At 44.5% G+C, this 19445-nt stretch overlaps 1 protein-coding gene across 1 annotated transcript in view; it reads right to left on the bottom strand.

Annotated features, from left to right (window-relative positions):
- PDE6A (phosphodiesterase 6A) overlaps positions 1-19445 on the bottom strand; it is a 40456-nt gene that overhangs the window by 10061 nt on the left and 10950 nt on the right. The window contains exons 7-17 of the mRNA XM_036314654.1: positions 18673-18739; positions 16884-16931; positions 14242-14391; positions 13515-13658; positions 11648-11713; positions 11275-11421; positions 10321-10428; positions 8496-8605; positions 6856-6943; positions 6577-6677; positions 6068-6175 (exon numbers count right to left, since the gene is read on the bottom strand). Of these exons, the coding sequence (XP_036170547.1) occupies positions 6068-6175; positions 6577-6677; positions 6856-6943; positions 8496-8605; positions 10321-10428; positions 11275-11421; positions 11648-11713; positions 13515-13658; positions 14242-14391; positions 16884-16931; positions 18673-18739 (1137 nt within the window). The remainder of the gene's footprint in view (positions 1-6067; positions 6176-6576; positions 6678-6855; positions 6944-8495; positions 8606-10320; positions 10429-11274; positions 11422-11647; positions 11714-13514; positions 13659-14241; positions 14392-16883; positions 16932-18672; positions 18740-19445) is intronic.

The following is a 19445-nucleotide window of genomic DNA, read 5'->3' as shown; positions in this document are numbered from 1 at the left end:
GATTTTGCTAGTGCACGCATTGTCCTCCTCCTCATTATCATTACCTTCATCACATTAAGCGTTTGTTCAGGGTTGCCAGGTGAGTCTAGCTGCCTGGCTGAAACAAGCTGAGCTCCTGCCCTCCTTGGCCCATCCCCAGAGCAAATGTCTCTTCCACGCAGCTGTGCAGCTCAGTAGCCCTTCTCCCTGGCCCCTGAAAACATCCCAGCCAACCTGAACGGGCACCCAGGCATGCCCTGGCGTTACACCTGGCCTGGCGGGTGTGGCCTGCAGGGGGAAGGTCTGAGGGAGCCTGAGAAAACTGTGGGTGTGCAGGAGACGGGTGGAGTGACTTGGGTTCCAGCCTTTGGTTCTCCACTAATGCCCATGTGACAGTCGGCGAGTCACTTTGTCCCTCAGGGCCTGACATTCCTCATTTGAAAAACGTCTGACCAGGAGCTGACAACTTTTTCTGAGAAGGGCCAGATAGTCAATATCTTAGGTGTTGTCAACCACAGTGATCTGTATAGCAACTACTCAACCTCATCATGATATGACGTGAAGGCAGCCATAAGGTCAGGGCCACTCATCTGTTGGGCTCAGGGCCCAGGATACTTTTAGGGGCCCATGATGATGTTTAATTTTAATTTCTTTTAAAATTAGAAGAAAAAAAGAGAATAATGGTAGATATATAATAATGAATTCAGCCCGGATTATATTTGTTTTTATACAAACACAGTCAGAAAATATAAAATTTTAATTAATTAATTAATTTGTTTATTTATCTTAATGGAGAAAGAAGCCAGGAAGGCAAAGCACCCAGGGCCCACAGAAACGCATAATGCAGCCCTCCAGCCCTCCATAGAATAATACATTTTTCTATTTACAGGTACTGAAATTTAAATTTCTTCTAAGTTTCATTTGTCAGGAAATATTCTCCTTTTGATTTTTTTACCATCAACCATTAAAAAATGTAATAGCCATTCTTTTTAAAATATATATACCGACTTCTGTGCATGGGCCACGAAGTTTCAATCGCACTGTATGTGCGTGTCTGCACGTGGTATTTTGTGGAAGAGCTACACTCAAGGGGCCAAAGAGCCGCATGTGGCTCGTGAGCCGCAGTTTGCCGACCACTGGGCTAGGGCATGTAATAGCCATTCTTAGCTCATGAGCTGTACAAAGCCAGCAGGATCCTCACAGCCCAGCACTTGAGGATCTCTGAGCCCTCTCAACTCATGGTTTGGCCAGACTGTCAAGAGTGGAAATCTGGAATTAAGTGGCAATATATGTAAAGGGTTTTATGAAGAATGGGAAGTCATTCCCCACCCCACCCCCCTCAAGAGTTATTTTAGAATCTTGGCCCCAGAGTAAACATATGAGGAGGGCAATCCAAGAAATAGCTGTGTGGGAGTCTAGTAAAGTCAACGGACTTCAGACGTGTCAAGGGGTTAGGTTTGGACCTCTGACTAGAAGAAGCCAAGATAATCGAAGTACAGGACAGAGGTGATGGGTGTTCCCCTCACAACGACCAATTCTGATGCCAATTGGGTGTCCTACCCTTACCAGGGATTGAGCCCACAACCTGGGCATCTGTCCTGACCAGGAACCAAACCGGTGACCTCTTGGTGCATGGGATGACGCTCAACGAACTGAGCCACACTGGCCAGGGCTATCCTAATTTTTTACATATGTGTGTGCATACATGTGTATACATGTATGAGTATTGGTCTATATATATGTAATGCATATATGTCTGTTTATATGTATATATATCAATGAAAGATTTTTGAGCATGTATATGTGTAATATATATTAAAAGTCTTTCGTTGATCTCCCTTTCATATTTATCTGCAACCAAATATATCCACTAATTGAACTTATGTACATATTTTTTTCTTTGACCATAGGCCTCCAAGTTTTGAAATTTTTTATTTTGGATTAAGTTATTATTTTTACACAATTAACCAATAAAATATACATATTGCCTATTTTTATATTTAATTACTAAACACTCAAAGTAAATATTTTTGGAAATTCATCTTTTACTGAGACAGGGTAGGACTATTTTTTAAAAATCAGTTAATGAATGAATATTTCTTATCGTTAGGCTGAGATAGGAATTAACAGCTATTTTCTGCCATTTTTTAATTTGTATAGGTGCAGCTAATTAGAAACCTTGGGAATGGATGGAGTTTTGTTACAACACTGTCAACCAATTCTTTGAATTTTTCCAAATTAACCATTAACAATCATACTGTAATCATTATTCTGAATGGCCAATCAGCTGGTGATTCAGTGAGATTCTCCTTCAGTTTTGTTTAAAGCTAACATTACGATCATTCGCTTCCTCAATTTCTGGGAAGTATGCCATAAAGTTTTGACCGAGACCTTCACATGACTGTAAATTACACCCCTGACAGTTTCTCTGCAACACTTTGGTAAACCCAAGATACTCAGAATGGGTTAGACCTAGTAAAACATTACTAGTTATATCTCCCAGTGTTAAATTTTTTATAAAGTGCTTATATCGAATAACAATTTTTAACTATTTCATCAAAACTTTGAAGCTACAAATATTTTTAAAAATATATTTTTATTGATTTCAGAGAGGAAGGGAGAGGGAGAGAGAGATAGAAACATCAATGATGAGAGAGAATCATTGGTCAGCTGCCTCCTGCAAAACCCACACTGGGGATAGAGCCCCGCAACCCGGGCCAGTGCCCTGACCGGGAATCGAACCATGACCTCCTGGTTCATAGGTCTACACTCACCCACTGAGCCACCACAGCCGGGCTGAAGCTGCAGATTTGACTCATTTAATTTGTGGGAATGTTTGCCATGAACATAATTGGAAATGCCAGTCTTTTACTGTCAACGAAAGCAGGCGAATCAGGTTTGTTTCTGTCAGAAAGAATCTGATTTTCTTTTTCAGCTCAAATAAGCATGTTAGAATGCATCCTTATTTTTTTATCCTTAATTCTAAGAAAGGTAGAAGTAGATAGATGTGTAGGGAGACTAGATAGATAAGTAAATAGACAAATAGGTAGACAGACAGACAATAGTGATGTGGATGAACTCAAGTGCAGCTGCCTTCAGTGCTTGTTATTGGTGCACTTTTGTCCTGATATCAGTGGTACATTCACTGAAGGAAGGAAGTTTGTAAAATGTCTCAGCTCCTGCTGCCCCGCTGTTCAATCCAAATTCCCTTTTGCTAATGCCTTGTTTTGCTTTTAACAAAAAATATGTGAGACAGGGAAGGCCTGAAGCCCGACTTGGGTTTATAATGCCTTGATTAAGAGGCTCTCAAATAGTCCCTCTGTTTGATGGCACAGAGGCCTTTGCTCCGTAAGAAGATTCAAAGAAGAGCACGTTTGCCTTTATTTTGTGAAGTGGGAGAGGAGTGCGGGAACTGACAATGTGTCACCCTCTGTACTTTCTTAGGAAGACACTGCTAAGCAAGAGAACACGGTTCCTGCGAGGCCAGCCACACCACCATACCTCTTGAAGGCTTTGGGATGGGAAGGCAGCGGGAGGGGTTTGTGTGCCTCAGTCTGAAGACTTCCACTAACACTGCCTGGGCTTTTTCAGTGATTGAAGTCTGGCCTTTGCCTTTTTGAAAAAAATTGTATTTTGGAAATCCTTCCTATCTTTTTTTTTGTAAAGGCTATATGGCATTCCATTGTATGAAAAGTACAGAAACCGCATTTCAAATGTAGTAGGGCTCTGAGCAGTGGTTAGAGCGTCAACCCGTGCACCGAAGGGTCACAGGTTCTGTTCCCCATCAAGGGCACATACCTGGGTTGCAGGTTCAATTCCTAGCCCTGGTCTCAGGGCACATGCAGGAGGCAACCAATAAATGTGTCTCTCTGTCTCTCTCTCTCTCTCTCTCTCTCTCTCTCTCTCTCTTCCCTCCCTTTCTTCCTCCCTCTACTTTCTCTAAAAATCAATGGAAAAAAATATCCTCAGGTGAGGCTCAACAAAACAAAACATACAAATAAAAAAGTACTAGGGAGGCCAGAAGGGGGCGCTCTCTCATCCCCTACATAGTCCTCAAAGCATAACAGGGAGTTCTCTGTTTATGGTAGTCCTCCCAATTTCCTCTTCCCCTCTATAAAATAGTTTCCTCTTTGTTTTAGCAGACTTGTATGCCATGGTTGCTTGTTCTGTATTGCAATTCTTTGTTAGTCCTGAATCAACCTATTTTGCCGGCAAAATATCTAGCTGACTTTTTGTGCCCCCAAATGGATATTTAAGTTGCTTTCCATCTTTTTGTGTGATTACAAATAATGCTGCGATGAATAACTGTACATACTCCTTGGCACACAGGTGGGAGGATACCTCGGGGGTAAATCCTAGGTGTGGATTGCTGGGTCTGAGAGTATTTACAGTTGTCGGGGGTGTTGCCCACAGTAAAGGCTGCACCCATTTACATTCCCAGCAGTGAATGAGATTGCCTGTTGCCACTCACTCTGCCTAACCGCAGTGTGCTATCAAATGTTTAATCTTTGCCAGGAGGAGTGTAAATAATAATTATATCTCAGTGTAATTTGATTTTGCATTTCTCTTAATATGAGCACAGTCTTCTTCTCACATTTTACACCCCTCTGTATTCTTTTCTGGGAAAGAACTGTTCATGCCTTTTGCTCAGTTTTCTATTAGATTAGTCTTTTTCTTGAATTGTATTAACACTCTATTTACTAAGGAATTAGGTCGGTCTCTCTCTCTCTCTCTCTCTCTCTCTCTCTCTCTCTCTCTCTCCCTCTCTCTCTCGTCAGAAGTGCTGCAGATATTCTTCCCCAGGTTATCACTTGCATTCTGACTTCAGCTATGCATTCCTGTGTGTGTTGTGCAGAAATCCCTAATTTTTAGGTAGTCACGTTTACAAATCAATTTATGACTTTTGAATTTTATGTCTCACTTTGAAGCACTTACTCTGGAATTATTCTTTTTAACTCTACCAATTATCACAAAAATGAAGTAGATATTTTCCTTGAAATGACCTTAAATAAATAGTTAATTAAGGAGCATAGACAGCATTTAATATAAAGTCCCCCTACCCAGGAACAGGGTGTTCTTCCCACTTGTTCACTTCTCCGCTGCACCATTTTGAAATGTCAGGTGAGGCTGCTCCCTGGTCGGTAATCTGAATGCGTCCCCTGCTCACGGGGAGCAGGTCCCACAGCTCCCAAGGATCGGGGACCCTTGTGGAGGCCTGATTGGACGATGCAGGGTTGAGGGAATGACAACTTGCTCCTTGTCCCCTCTTCCCTGCGCCTGTCCCGGTGGCTGCCCCTTCTCTGTGGCAGAGGTTGCTATATTTGTGACTTAATCAAGCCTCATCTCCACAGAAGCACCTGGAGATAAACAATCAACCTGACACTTCCTTGGAAAGGCCTGGTCTCCGCTGACCGTCAACACCCAGGACCCATCACAGGGGAGCCAGGGGCTTGGGCCACGTATTCACAAAGGGCCTTTCATTTATGCTTCTCACCCCATCATGGATTGAGGTGACTCGTGGGAGCACATTGAGAGACGTGAACGAAGGTATTTACCAGAGAACTTCTATTTGAGTCCCATTACCAGACCTCCTGCTAACAGGGCCACGATACATTTTATATAAATCAGGCGACTCGTTTATGAATAGCACAGCTAGACTGCAGGACGTTGCTATATAGAAAGAAATACTAAAGTGAAGCCACATATTTTGAGTGACACATAGTTATCACTCAAATCATAATTAGCACAATACTCTGTTTTGTAAAAAAAAAGTTAAAGTTATAACTTTACCACCAATTCCGAATTATATGAAGGAAACATTTCGAATATTATACCTTTTTTATACAGAGAAATAAAATAACACTGTATTGTTTTGAATTTTAGTGCCAAAAAAAAAAAGGGTTAATCATATACCATGATTTCTACAATTCTGGTTTGGCATAACCTCATTTTCCCCCCAGATGTTAAAGGCCTCCAAAATGGACAGTGCCCCAGGGGTCTTCTGAGGGCAGCAAGGCCTGTCACTTCAGCAGCTCATCTTATGACCCTGGGATCAGAGGATCAGGGTTTAAGCCCCATCTCAACTCACATAACGATTTCCTTCCGCGTCTGTTCCAGCATCATGTACTGCGTCCACTCCTGTTGCGTTTCAAATGTCTTCGATTGGTCCACGATCTTTTGGAACATTGTCCTCTTCCTACAAAACACACCGATTTGTTAATGGAGCAAATCTTAGAATAAGACACGCCTGGGCTTCTAACATCGGCTATTTCAGAGAGAGGCTTCTTAAAACAACATGATTAACAAAACAACATTAAAAGAACCAGGGCCTGGGAGTGAAGACCTATGTTTCTAATCCAGACTGTCAAACTTGTTATCTGATCTTAGCAAATCTCTTTCCCTGGATCTCAGTTTTCCATCTGTACAATGGGAGCGATACTATCTAACTCACAGAGCTGTGGTGAGAAGTAATGGTCCATAGCACAAGGGTTGTGCCTCGCACACAGTACACATGAATCGCTTGGAACTGTGATGTTTCTTATTGTAATAATCATTGCTATTGCTACTCTTATTCTTAAAATGAGAAGAAATACTAACTTGAAATACAGGGCAAGGTCTGTGGCAATGATGGCTATGTCCATCATGTGGATTGCATGTTCGTGCTGCCTGCGATTGAGGTTTTGGAAGATGTTCAAGCCCTAAGGAGGAAATCAGAGGAGAGGTGTGAGAAGTGATCCTGGCGGTAAAGTCACCCAACTACTGATGGTCACCCCAGATGATGGGAGAGGCAGCCCTGGCCAATGGGAAGAGCGCTGCCTGGCCGCACGCGGGCTTCATGTGAGGGGGGGGCTCCTGTGCAGAGGGCCCTCCTCCTACCTCATCTCGCAGCAATGTTTTTCCAAACTCCAAGTGGTGTCTTTCCAAGATGGAGGAGCCATGGAGCTTGGCCAGTGGGTTCTGGGATCTGAATGGCAAAGAAAGGGAGACACACACAGAGAGAATCAACATGGAATGGCGGAGATGAAGGTTAAAGACGTCACCCAGTCCTGCCACCTCCTAATTCTGCCGGCAGAGAGGCTAAGCCCAGAGTGAGAGGAACTTGTCAGACAGTGAAGGTGGGTGCCGGGACTAGACATCAGGTCTCCTGGCCCTTAGGCTTTAGTGGATTCTGAGGGTCTTTAGGGTCATGGACTCATTAGAGAAGCTGTTGAATAGTGTGGACTCTCATCCCCAGAAAAAGGTACAAAACATACACAATGCCAAGTGCAATTTTAGAGATTCATGTACCTCCTATAGTCATCCATAAACACTGGCGCTGGGCCATTCTTTAATGGTCACCAAGCCCTAAATCCTCCATACCTGAGTCTTAGGGGAAGCCATTAAATCCCTCAAAGCAGTGTGTTTTTTCTCATCTTTATTTAATAAATATTTTTTCAGCATTTACCATGGGTCACACAGTGACCTCAGTACTTAGCTTCTCACAAGATAAGATGTAAACACAGTCTCTAGTCTTGGAGCAGCGTGCAAGTATTGAGAAGACTCAAAGGAGCACGTTCTGGTGCTTGTTAATGACTTACAGGTTATGGGCGCTGGGCAGGGCCTCAGTTCCTCATCTGTAATATGGGTATAACATTCATTCCTGCTCTGCCCAGCCCACAAGTGGGTCATGAGGGTCCACCAAGATCATGGTTCAAGGACTATGCTTCAGAGCCTACCTGGAATCTAAGCTCTGAGAGGACAGGGACTGTGTCTGTTTTGTTCAGCATGTACCTCCTTTGCCTAGCTTAGGGCCTACCGCACTTGTATTCAGAGCATTATCAATACAAGGTGGATGAATGATTATCAGTTACTAACCTCTTGGCTTAAATTAGTTCAGTAGGTAGGAAGGGAAGGAAGAGAGTGAGGGAGTTTAATGTATTTGTTTCCTGTTGCTGCTATAAAAAATGATGACAAACTCAATGGCTTAAAACTAAAAATGTATTTTATCTACAGCTCTACAGTTCAGTCTAAAATGGGTCTGCATACTGCCTTTCTTTCTGGAGACTCTAGGGGAGAACCTATTTCCTTGCTTTTTCTAGCTTCTAGAGGCCACCTATATTTCTTGGATTTTGCAGCTTATCTCCCACTTTCAAAGCCTGCAGTGTAGTATCTTCTCTCCTCTCTTACTTCCCTCCTCCCCCTTATAAGGACTCTTCTGATTACATGGGCCCCACTCAGATGATCCAGGATAATCCCTATATTTCAAGATCCTTCACTTCATCATAGTTTTGCAATCCCTTTTGAATATAGGGCAACATATTCCCAGGCTCCAGGCATTTGGGCGTGGAAATAGTTGAGAATCATTTATTCTGTTTGTTGCAGGAGTTTACCCAGACCCAAAAGGCAGGAGGAAGTGGGGAGCTATAGACAGCAGGACTTACTCCCGGGCCAGGGAATCTGTCTAGAAGCTGTTCAGACTTGGGGAATGGATCCTGGGGTAGAGGGTAGGGAGGGGGGGCTGGGAAGGGCTGACTCACTTCATCTGGTAGAGATTGTTGGTGCCTCTGTGGTCGATGTCATGGCAGAAGGCAGCGGTGACCATGGCCAAGGCCTCCAGGTCTGTGAAGTATTGTTTCAGCTTTCCGGTCTGGAAGGACAATCAGAGGTGCCACTCACTCCTGTCTTGTAGGATTGGAAGCAGGACTGAAGGGCAAGTGGAGGGCCTTGAGCTTGGAAACATCAATCTGATCTTGGCTCTGCCCCTGTGGCCTCAGGGAGACCAGATGTTTGCCTGAGATGCAGGACTTTCCATGCTGGAACTGGAACTGTCCCAGGCAAATGGGGACAGCTGGTCACCCTCCCTCCTCCTGAGAGACCTTTGCTGGTCCCATCTCTCTCTGGGCCTCAGTATCCCAATCTGCACACTAGAGGTGAAGGGCATTGGGATAGATGACTGATGAGAAACTTGCGGCCGCGAGGTTGTACGATTCGGAGGGTTTTTGAACATGGCCAGACTGGTAAAGCTAGCCATCCGAACCTGGTCTACCGGTTCAAGCACAGCCCTGGGGAATCTACCCCTGAGTCTCCCTCAAATACCTTGTTGAGTGTTGGAATGGGGGGAGGTTCGGGGGGTGGGAAGAGCCTGGAGAGGTGATGCTGACTCTGTGACTCTAAAAAATAAGTCAAGTCTAAGCCGTGTCGCCGTCACTTTATTTGGTGACAGGGCCAGAATTCCTACCTCCAGGCTCCAATGCCTACTCTGGCCTGACCATTCCAGCCACAGAGAAAGGAATGAGAACGAGGAAGGTGGGGCAGAGATTTGCATCATTATCTGCATGGGAAATCACTTAAGTGAAATATAAAGCGCTCTGGATCCTCTGAGCCAAAAATGAGGAACACCAACACACGTTAGCACATCCATCCAAGGGCACGGCAGCGTTGTCTGTAAGGGAGAAAGGGCAAACAAGCCCATGTCCAGCACTAGTGCTGAGTAAAAAAATATGGTATATTTAAACAATACAGGATTCTCTGCACCATTCAATTATATAAGCCTTGAAAATAGTGTGCTGAGCAAAATAAACCTGCTTCTACTCAAACTCATAAAGATGGAAAGTAGAATGGCAGTCACCAGGAGCTCGGGAGTGTGGGGAACAGGGAGTTGTGTGGGATATGAAAACGTTCTAGATGGATCGTAGTGATGGTTGCACAACATTGTGAATGTACTTAATGCCACTAAATCAGTGGTTCTCAACCTTGGCTGCACATTAGAATCACCTGGGAATCTTTTTAAAATCCTGATTTCTGGGCCTCATCCTCCAGAAATTCTGTTTCTTTGTTATGGGGTGGAGCCACAACATTAGTAACAAAGAAACAGAATTTCCGGAGGACGAGGCCCAGAAATCAGGATTTTAAAAAGATTCCCACATGATTCTAATGTGCAGCCAAGGTTGAGAACCACTGCACTAAATAGAGCGCCTAAAAATGATTAAAATTTTCCATTACGTATATTTTACCATAATAAAAAATATATAAAGATTGTGATTGTATATTTATCTATTTTTAAATAAAAAAGAATATTATAGAATAATAAACAAAATAAGGGGTGTGTGTGTGTGTGTGTGTGTGTGTGTGTGTATGTGTTTGCGTGCATGCATACAAATAAGTTTTGAAGCTTCCAGTAGAGAATTTGGATGGTGCTATGCCAGGATTATCTCCAAATAACTGGACTGGGGTTATAATCTTGGAATTCATTTATGCTGAGCATATGCTCTTTTGCATAATCTTAAAAGGCAATAAATAGAGTGGACAACGCTGCTGCTGCTGCTGCTGTGTGGAGCTGCACCAGGTCGGTCGTCGCCGTACCACCAGCAAGGAGAACATGGTCTGCCCCACGTTGAAGCCGTGCCGCCAGTTGTGGTAGGTGATCCTGCGGTAGCCCTTGCTCAGGGAGTACATGAACCGCACCAGCGCCTGTGAACACATGCACATCAGCGGGGCAGCAAGGACCCCCCGGGTGCCCTGCCTGCTGCACCAGGAGGTGGGAACTAGTCATTGATGGATAATGCTGTGCAAACCCTTTGCAACTGCTAAGCACTATGGGAATGGACGTTATGAAATCAGGTGGATAGAAGTCACTCCGTTTATTTCCACCAATTGAGTTTCATCAGTGATTCCCAAACTGTGCCCCAGATTGCTACTGGCCGGGGAGAAGCTAACAGGAATTTTGCAGGGAAGGAAAACAAAAGGGGACTTTAAATCAGTGGCTTTCAAATTTATTAGAATCACCCAGAGAGATTGTTAAAACACACGTTCTGATTCCCTAGAACTGGGAGAGAGAGATTGCATTTCTGATACATTCTCAGGCTGTGCTGATGTGGCTTGGGGTAACACTTTGAATCCAACAAATCTGGAAAATTCTCCCACAATACACTCCCACCTCCACCTTCTCTGTCCATCTCCATACCCCTCCTTTTACAATAAGGAATTCTGCAGGGGAAAAGTCCTTCTTAAATGGACTTAACCGATGTTGCCCACTCTCATTTGACTATAGGACCCCCTTTTTTTTCACCCCATGAACTCACAGCCTTCGGAACTCAGTGCCTGAAAGCCCACCTCAAGAAGCCAATGCACCCCAAATGCAGAGGAACTGTGTGTTTCATTTTTGATAAATGATTCATCTGTGCAACATGGCTAATACTTTAAATCCCAAAAGCCAAAGGTATACTCTTTTTAAGTATGGATTAAGTTTAAATTTCCAGATTGAGTTTTCAAAGCAAGGAAGCAAGAAAAAGGGAAATCAAAGAGATTTGACCTTACCTCCTGTGGAATATGAAATTTATCTACCACTTTGAGCTCATAGTACATCTGTATCCCACATTTCACCAGCTCCAGTTCCGTCAGGGGCAGGTCACTGAAGTGGAATTTATTAATTTCATATTTCTCTGCATCTGGCAGCTCTTCTTGCTGTAGAAGGAATGGAGTCAAGTGGCTGAGACAAACCAAGTGTTCCTGTGTCTTTCCCTGTCCCCCCCAGGCCTGTCCCGGTCCCGGGTCTGCTGGGAGGATCCAAGCAGAGCCACAAGGGTCACTCTTTGCAAACCTCCTCCCCCTCCCCCATCACCCTCTTAACTCCCCACCCCTACACACTCAGAGGACACCCTGTGCTTGTTAGGTCAGGGCCAGTGCTCACCAGGATCTCAGCCAGCTCCTCTTCCTCGCACTCCCACGGTTCCTTTCCATACACCTCTCTGGTTTTCTGCCCAACATAGCAGAGAGAAGAAAATAGGTTACTACATCTCAGGTCTAAATATGCCTCCACTTTACACTTCCCTTTGTCTCCTTCCTCTGAAGTCCTTGCAAGAGGACCATCAACTCAGAGAGGCTGCTGGTTTGGGGGGAGTTCTTTTTTTAAATATTTTTATTGATTTCAGAGAGGAAGGGAGGGGGGGAAGAGAGAGAGAGAGAGAGAGAGAGAGAGAGAGAGAGAGAGAGAGAGAGAGAGAGAGAGAGAAACGTCAATGATGAGAGAGAATCATTGATCGACTGCCTCCTGCACGCCCCCTACTGAGGATCGATCTTGCAACCTGGGTATGTGCCCTTAACGGGAAGCAAACCTGGGACCCTTCAGTCTGCAGGCCGATGCTCTATCCACTGAGCCAAACCGGCTAGGGTGAGGCTGCTGTTTACCATTCATGGATGAGCAAATTCAGAGTCGTGGGCTTTGGAGCTGGCATCCAAATTTGAGCTCTGCTACTTACCAGCAGTGTTATTGACTGCCTCTGATCCTCCATTTCCTCATCGTAAAATGGGGTCAAAGTACTAACTGGCCCGGCTGGCTGGCTCGGTGGTTGAGTGTTGACCTATTAACCAGGAGGTCACCATTCAATAGCGGTCAAGGGTGCATGCCTGGGTTGGGGGCTCAATCCTCAGTGTGGGGCATGCAGGAGGCAGCTGATCACTGATTCTCTCTTATCATTGATGTTTCTATCTCCCTCTCCCTCTCCCTCTCCCTCTCCCTCTCCCTCTCCCTCTCCCTCTCCCTCTCCCTTCTTCTCTGAAATCAATAAAAATATATTTTAAAATAGTTTTTTAATTACTTGAAAGTAAATTGAAGTGACCCAGCAAGGGACAGCTGTCCCCAGGCCTCAGAGCAGCCATTATGTACAATCCTCTGGCCCTGGTCGATCCATCCATGCTGGGGTCCAACCCCAGCGGGTCCAGGGGTCCCCAAAGGTGTGGACGGAGTCGGCAAAGAAGGAATGACATGGAGGCAGCATTCAGTTGATCAGCAGCCTAGCCAGGATCTCTAGCCAGGATCTCCAGCCAAGTTCTGTTCTGGATCTCCAGCGAAGTTCTGCTTCAGATCTCCAGCCAGGTCCTGTGTCCATGTTCTCTTGCTAGGTTCTCCAGCCAGGTTCAGTCCAGGTTCTCCAGCCAGGTTCAGTCACCAGGTTCTAGTCAGGTTCTCTTGCCCATTTCTGTAGTCAGGTTCAGTCCAGGATCTTTTGCCATGTTCTCTCCAGCGAAGTTCTTCTGTCTCTAGTTCTGTGTGTTCTGTCTTCTTACATCTGTATTTATACCAGTTGATTCCAATCCTATCAATCTCTATTTCAAAGGTTAGGGCGTTTCTTATCTCCATTCCAGGGAGTAAAGATTATGTAGCTTAAGCATGATTGTTCGTAGTTAAAGTGATTAATTACCCGCCTGGCACTTAGTTAAGGGGTTTTATTCCCTCCCTAACTTCAGGGGAAAATCCCTACCTGGGGAAACAACCTTTCTCAGAGACCTTGGTTAAAACACATAGTGCCAAGAAGGTGAGCAAACATATTAAGAACAGTATGCCATATATGCCAGGTCCCTTGAAACAGCAAGCATGGACCGGCTCCCGGCACATCCATTCATCCATTTCACTTGAGGGTCTGGGGCAAGCCCACCGCAGCCCATCCCCATCTCTCGGAGTTTTCAGTATCCCTCTCCCCCCCCCCCCCCCTCTCTGGCCACATCTCCAGGGCAAAGTCTCTGCCAGAAAGAAGGAGCAAGAAAAGGGCTTTACCCACCAGGATTTTCTGGATTTCTTCATTGTCACACTTCACATGATATTTTACCATATCCTGGAAAATATCCTTCCTATATTCCAGTTTGTTCATTGACTCATAGGTATCAGGATTTAAGACAGACCAGCCCAGGAATTGAACCAAAGACTGGAGAAAGAAGAAAAAAACTAAAGTAAGAAAGATCAGAAGCAGAACAGCCAGGTTTGATCCTGCCTCTGTAACTTTGGGCAAGACTCTCTAAGCCTCCATTTTCTCCTATAAAATGGGTCTAATAAACCCTTCACAAAGAGGTGTTGTGAGGATAAAATAATGCATGGGAATGCACTTTCAGTAAAGCACTAACATACATAAAGCTTCATTCTTGTACATACTAATGCCACAAGAGGGAATGTATTCTGTGTACGTTGGGAACAAAGGTAGGGGGGTAGATGGGAACTCTGTACTTTTTGCTTAATTTTGCTATGAACCTGATGCTGCTCTAAAAGGTAAAGTTTATTGATTTTCTTAAAACGGGCCTGTGGCTTTCTCTAATAACATGTGGCCGTGCAGAAGGGAGAGCGAAGAAAGCAGACGTGGCAGTTAAGTCAGGGTCGCGTGAGCTCCCCGCCCTCCACAGATTGGGCAGCAGCACAGTGGGGTCCCCACCACGGGGCCCCCGAGACCACGCTCCGGGCGGGCTGACTCTGAAGCTCTGAATCTCAACGGCAGAAGACCTCCTTGCAAACCATACCTCCATGAGGGTCTCGTCCATTTCATCGAAGGGCTTCCCATCTTTGCGATTGTAAAACGTGGCCACCCCAACAATTTCTTCCTTCTTGTTCACAATAGGCATAGAAAGGACATTTTTAATCACCCACCCAGACTCGTCCAGAGGCTCTTTCTACAAGACAAAAACCAGAGTCGGTTTCCTTGAGACCAGGCTGCATAGGCAGCTGCGATGCACTGCATGCCGAGTCATGACCCGGGTTGGCTAAGGGACCACGAGAGCATAGACTTTGTTGGGTTTTGCATAGCTTCAGTCACCAAACAAACGCTAAGAGCAGCTAGTCCATCTGGTTGGCGCTCCTTTAGCCAGATAGTTATATTGTTTTTATTCATAAGATGTCAGGACCATTGTATGCCAGGCAGTGCGCATACAACTAGTTCAGGGAGCTAGTGTTCCCCATACAGGTGCCCGCCAGAGGGGACTTTTAGAAGGGGCCACGTTGGGGATTCTTGTAACTTTGAACTAATCAGGTAGATAGACTGTGCCTTTGCCTCTCTAGCAGACTTCCTGTGTTGCTTTGGCATGCCATTTTCTCTCCCTGGGCCTCTATATTCTCATCTATAGAGGGGGGCAGTAGTAAGAGCATGTGCTTCGTGGAACCAGTAAGAAAATAGAGGTGACATTTCTTGGGCAATCCTTAGGTGCCGTGGTGAGCCACTTCCCATCTGTCTGAGCCTCACGTCCATCATTTATAAAATGGGGGTCACTGGGCTATATACTTTCTAGACTCTCTGCCCACTGATTCATCAAGTGTTTATCAAACATCTTACACTGTGCAAGGAACTGAGCTAGAAGCTGGGGAAACCAAGGCCAATAAGGCACAGATGTTGTTCCAAGGTAGCTCGTAACCTGGAAGTTAAATGAGCAGTTATACTGCATGTGGGGAGTTCTGCATGTCCTGAGGAAGCCAGAGGAGGGAAGGAAGTCAAGGAAGGCTTCCTGGAGTTGGAGAGTCTTCCAGTTCAAATGTTCCCAAGATTCTTAAGGCGGAGAGATCATTGTTATTCTTTAAATAACACTGGAACTCAGCACCTGTGGGAGGGTGTTCCCAGAGGGATACAGAATATCCCCCAAGGAGCACAGGGCTATGGTCACAAAACGAGTTCAAGACCTGCCTTCCCCCCGACTCTTTACTTAGACTTCAGGGAATCCTGTCCTTCTGAAGGCCATGATAAGGGAACAGATTTTATTGAAAGTGAATGGGAAAACAGTGAAGATTTTGAAGCAGGGAAGTTACTTGATGTAACCTATGTTTTAACATAAAATAGGCATCCTACAGAGGATGAGTGGAAGACAGAAGGCTAGAATCTGAAAACAAGATCAGATTTGAGTTATTAATGTGGGTAAACAGTAATCCATCAGATGACTTGGGTACAGACCAAGTCCTGTCATGGTTGTAATCAGGGTAACAACTCTCCGTAACCAGTTGGGCCTGTCGCACTGATATAGACAAAATCATAACCCAAGACAGTATATTTTAACTTCGGAGGTATGTTCCCTCTGAGCTCTTTCATAATGTTCTTTAAGGAGTACAAAATAATTCAATAATTGACCTGGCAGTGGTTTTATTCTTCCCTTCTTAATTATTTCCTGATTGCAAAAGATTTGTTTTTGTTAAACTTAGCATAGGAAACTCAAATATTGACAGGATGCCTAGAGCTGAAGAGGTCAAGAAGGATAAGACCTAAACTTTGACCAAAAGAAGACAATATTTTGCTGAAAGGAATTCGTCTAAAAGACGAGGAAGGATCAGAAAACATGAAGGAGGTACATCAACAGAGAGAAACATTCCTTGGCGTGGCCTTCAGGCTCTGCGTGATCTAGCCTCTGTCTGCATCTCCCCCTGCTCCTCCTCCCATCAGTCTCTCTCTCAGGTTCGCTGGCCTCTTTACTTTCTTCCAATAAGCCTTCTCTTTCGTGAAATCTTTCCTTTCTTTGCTGCCAAACATAATGTCTCAGGGACATATTCTTTGATTCTTCTCAGATTAAGTCAGCCCAACAGCTGTCCCCAGAGATTTCCTCCTCTATCCCTTGGCCCTTGTCCTGACCTGCTTCTCCCAGCATGTGACCTGAGCTCCCTGGAGATAAAGACCATGCCTGGCTGGTCCACCGTTTTGACCAGGATAGCATTGTGCCTATACGCCTGACACAGAGGATACCCTTCACAAACATTTGTGAAAAGGACAAACAAAATCAACTGGAATACTAAACAATATTTCATGAAGATCCCAAGGAGGAAGACATGATATTCAGCTAGGGCAAACAGAATAAAACTTCACTGAAATTTCATAGCAGTTGAGATTGTCATTGAAGGGCAGAAGGGATTTGGGCAGAAGATGATGGTTGGGGAAAGAACAGCATAAGCAAAGGTCCTGGGGCCAGAAAGCAACGGATATGAATGTTAAACTGAATGGGACTTTGGAATTCACCAAATTAACTCCCTCCCCACTTCCCTGGGCACATGATCTTTTTTCCCCACTCACGTTTTCACTTGGTGGAGAATGCTTTCCAATAAAGTAGATGAAGTCTAATGTGTTCTGATATTCTTTCGGGGGGGGGGGGGGGGAAGTATCATGTGATTAATACAGAAAATAAAAATTACTTACCTGGAATTCAAAAAAGTCCTCTGCAGGCGCATTCATGATGTTGCAGATCTAAAAGCCGTGAAAAGGAATAATGGAGCTGTTGTTAGACTTGACAAAGTGCCAGGTGAAGCAATGCGTGCTCTTTCAGAAACACTGTGTCCTTGCCCAGGGCATCCACATTCTTTTCATCAGGTAGACACTCTAGAGATGGTTTTGAATTATTAACTGAGGCTACTGGACAGAAAAGCCGCCTTGTAAACATTACTTCTTAGCATTTGCTTTGCTCCCGAGTCATTTCCAAACTGTGAAAAAGTAAAGGCTACAAATTGCCATTATTAAGGGCTGTTTTGTTTTCCCTCTTTTATTGCATATTTGGGTTGTGTTCTGTTTTTTCTTTTTATTCGTATAAATAATGCTGCTCTAAGCATCTTTGAAACAATGACATTTGGGCTCTGTTTGTTTTGTCAGGGAAGAGTTTTTCCTTCCTTGGGGTACCAATGCCAATGTAGAACAAGGAATGAAGAGTGCTGTAGCGCTGCTGTAATTGCCAGATTCTTCTCCTGAACATGGGACCCCCTTATTATTATTTTGTATTCCTACCATGCAGATGGCACTTCTCTGATCCCGCTAGGGCCCTGCCTGTGGGGCCACTGTGTAGTTGTGTAGTGGGTAACGCACGGAGGCATGTGGCTAAGGGATGTCTAGGAGTTGAAATTCTGTCTGGTCTCGACTTGCGAAAGCATTTCCCTAGCCTTTCTCTTTTCATCCGCTGATGAAAAGTGGTCCCAGAGGGTGAGCTGTCCCTGCTCCTTTGAGAACTGCCCACCCACTGCATCGTCCCTCTGCTCTCCCCTTGGACCAGCGCCATCGGTTGCCATCATTCTCTCCTGATCTCTGACCTCTCCCAGGGCTCTTTCCCCTCAGCCCATGAGCATGCTTGAGTCTCTCCCGTCTTTGACAATGAAATCCTCCCTTGACCCCATGTTGTTTCCATTGCAACCATCCAGGTTTTTTCCTCTTGCTTTCGCATTCTCTACCTCCTCATTACCCATCCACACCTCAGCAGACCACACACTGGTTTCTGTCCTCGACCCCAAATCTGCTCTCAGGGAGCACACCAATGACCTCCTCATTGCCAAACCCAATGGGCTTTAGTTCTTAGCTCACAGACCACTTGTGTTGCATTTGGTTGTCTCTATTCTTGTTAAAACTTTTTACTTCCTTGGTTTCCATTTTATTTCCTACATTCTCCTAAGTCTTTAGACACCTCCATCTATTTCTGTGTTGCACTTGAGGGATAATAGAGGGGTAACTAGACTCAAATATGGGGGTGATGTACAGCTAACATATATGACCCTTCTCTCTGGAGCAGGGGATGCTGTTATTCCACCCTTGACCCTGAGCGGGTGGGGTATGGTGGGAGGCAGAGCATTTGAGCTTGGCTATCCATGGTAGGGCTGGAAATGTAGCAGAGATGAGGGGTTGGGAGTGGTAGCTAAGTCTCTGGTAGGAAAGTTTGGGGTTTCGTCTGTGGTGAGCCTGGAAGACCAGCCAGTCATGACTTTGCCCTGGACATATGCATAAGTATCTTTATTTAGTCAGTGAGACTATTTCTGTGTATTTCATATTTTCTCAAATGTCAATATTCTGTTCATCTCCTTGGACCAACTCTCGGGTGAATTGAGAAATTAGAGAATCGGGCTTTTCGACATCCTCACTTCTCATTATATTCTCCCCGACTCTTGAACTGAAATCCTTTCACTCTTCCACCTGATTTAAAACTCCCCTGCTTCTGAGTTGTATTACTTACCAAGCCATTTTGAGCAACATAAGTGGGGAGACCACTTGCTAAAGCCCAGTGGTCAGAAGGTGGATTCCTGTAAAGGTCAAAGACAAATGGTAACTTTTGCTATAAGGGCAGTTGGACTAAAAACTTGAATCTGGGTCTTTGCCCTCAACTTCATGCTCTGGCTGCTCCCAGCACCTGCTTACATTACTATACCTGAATGAGTCTCAAATCTTGACTAAGTGTCTTAATGTATGCAACAGAGAAAGATAAAATGCTTCCAATTAATCTGTAATGCAATGCTTTTTGACCTTATAAATTATTACTTTATTAACGTCAACACAGCTCTTTTAGAATTTAGATATAGATTTTAATCATAGATTATACCTTTTTCCTGTCTTTTTGTGCCATGCAAAGCAACTTTTGGTTTCAATGCTGCATTATAATATAATTTATTTTTTATTAAATATATTTTTATTGACTTAAGAAAGGAAGGAAGTGAGAGAGAGAGATAGAAACATTCATGATCAGAGAGAATCATCAATTGGCTACCTTCTACACTCCCCACACTGGGGATCGAGCCCGCAACCCGGGCATGTGCCCTGACTGGGAATTGAATGGTGACCTCTTGGTTCATAGGTCAATGCTCAATCACTGAGCCATGCCAGCCAGGCCATAGTATAATTTCTTTAAGTCACTTTATATGGCAATTAAATTTAATATGGATATAACCAACAATGTATATAACTCAAATGAAGTCATAACAATATGAATGGTTATGACCTAGTTCTTGCAAA

Source organism: Myotis myotis, unplaced genomic scaffold, assembly GCF_014108235.1.
Source record: "Myotis myotis isolate mMyoMyo1 unplaced genomic scaffold, mMyoMyo1.p scaffold_m19_p_6, whole genome shotgun sequence".
Lineage (NCBI taxonomy): Eukaryota > Metazoa > Chordata > Mammalia > Chiroptera > Vespertilionidae > Myotis > Myotis myotis.
This window is presented reverse-complemented; position numbering and strand designations above follow the sequence as displayed.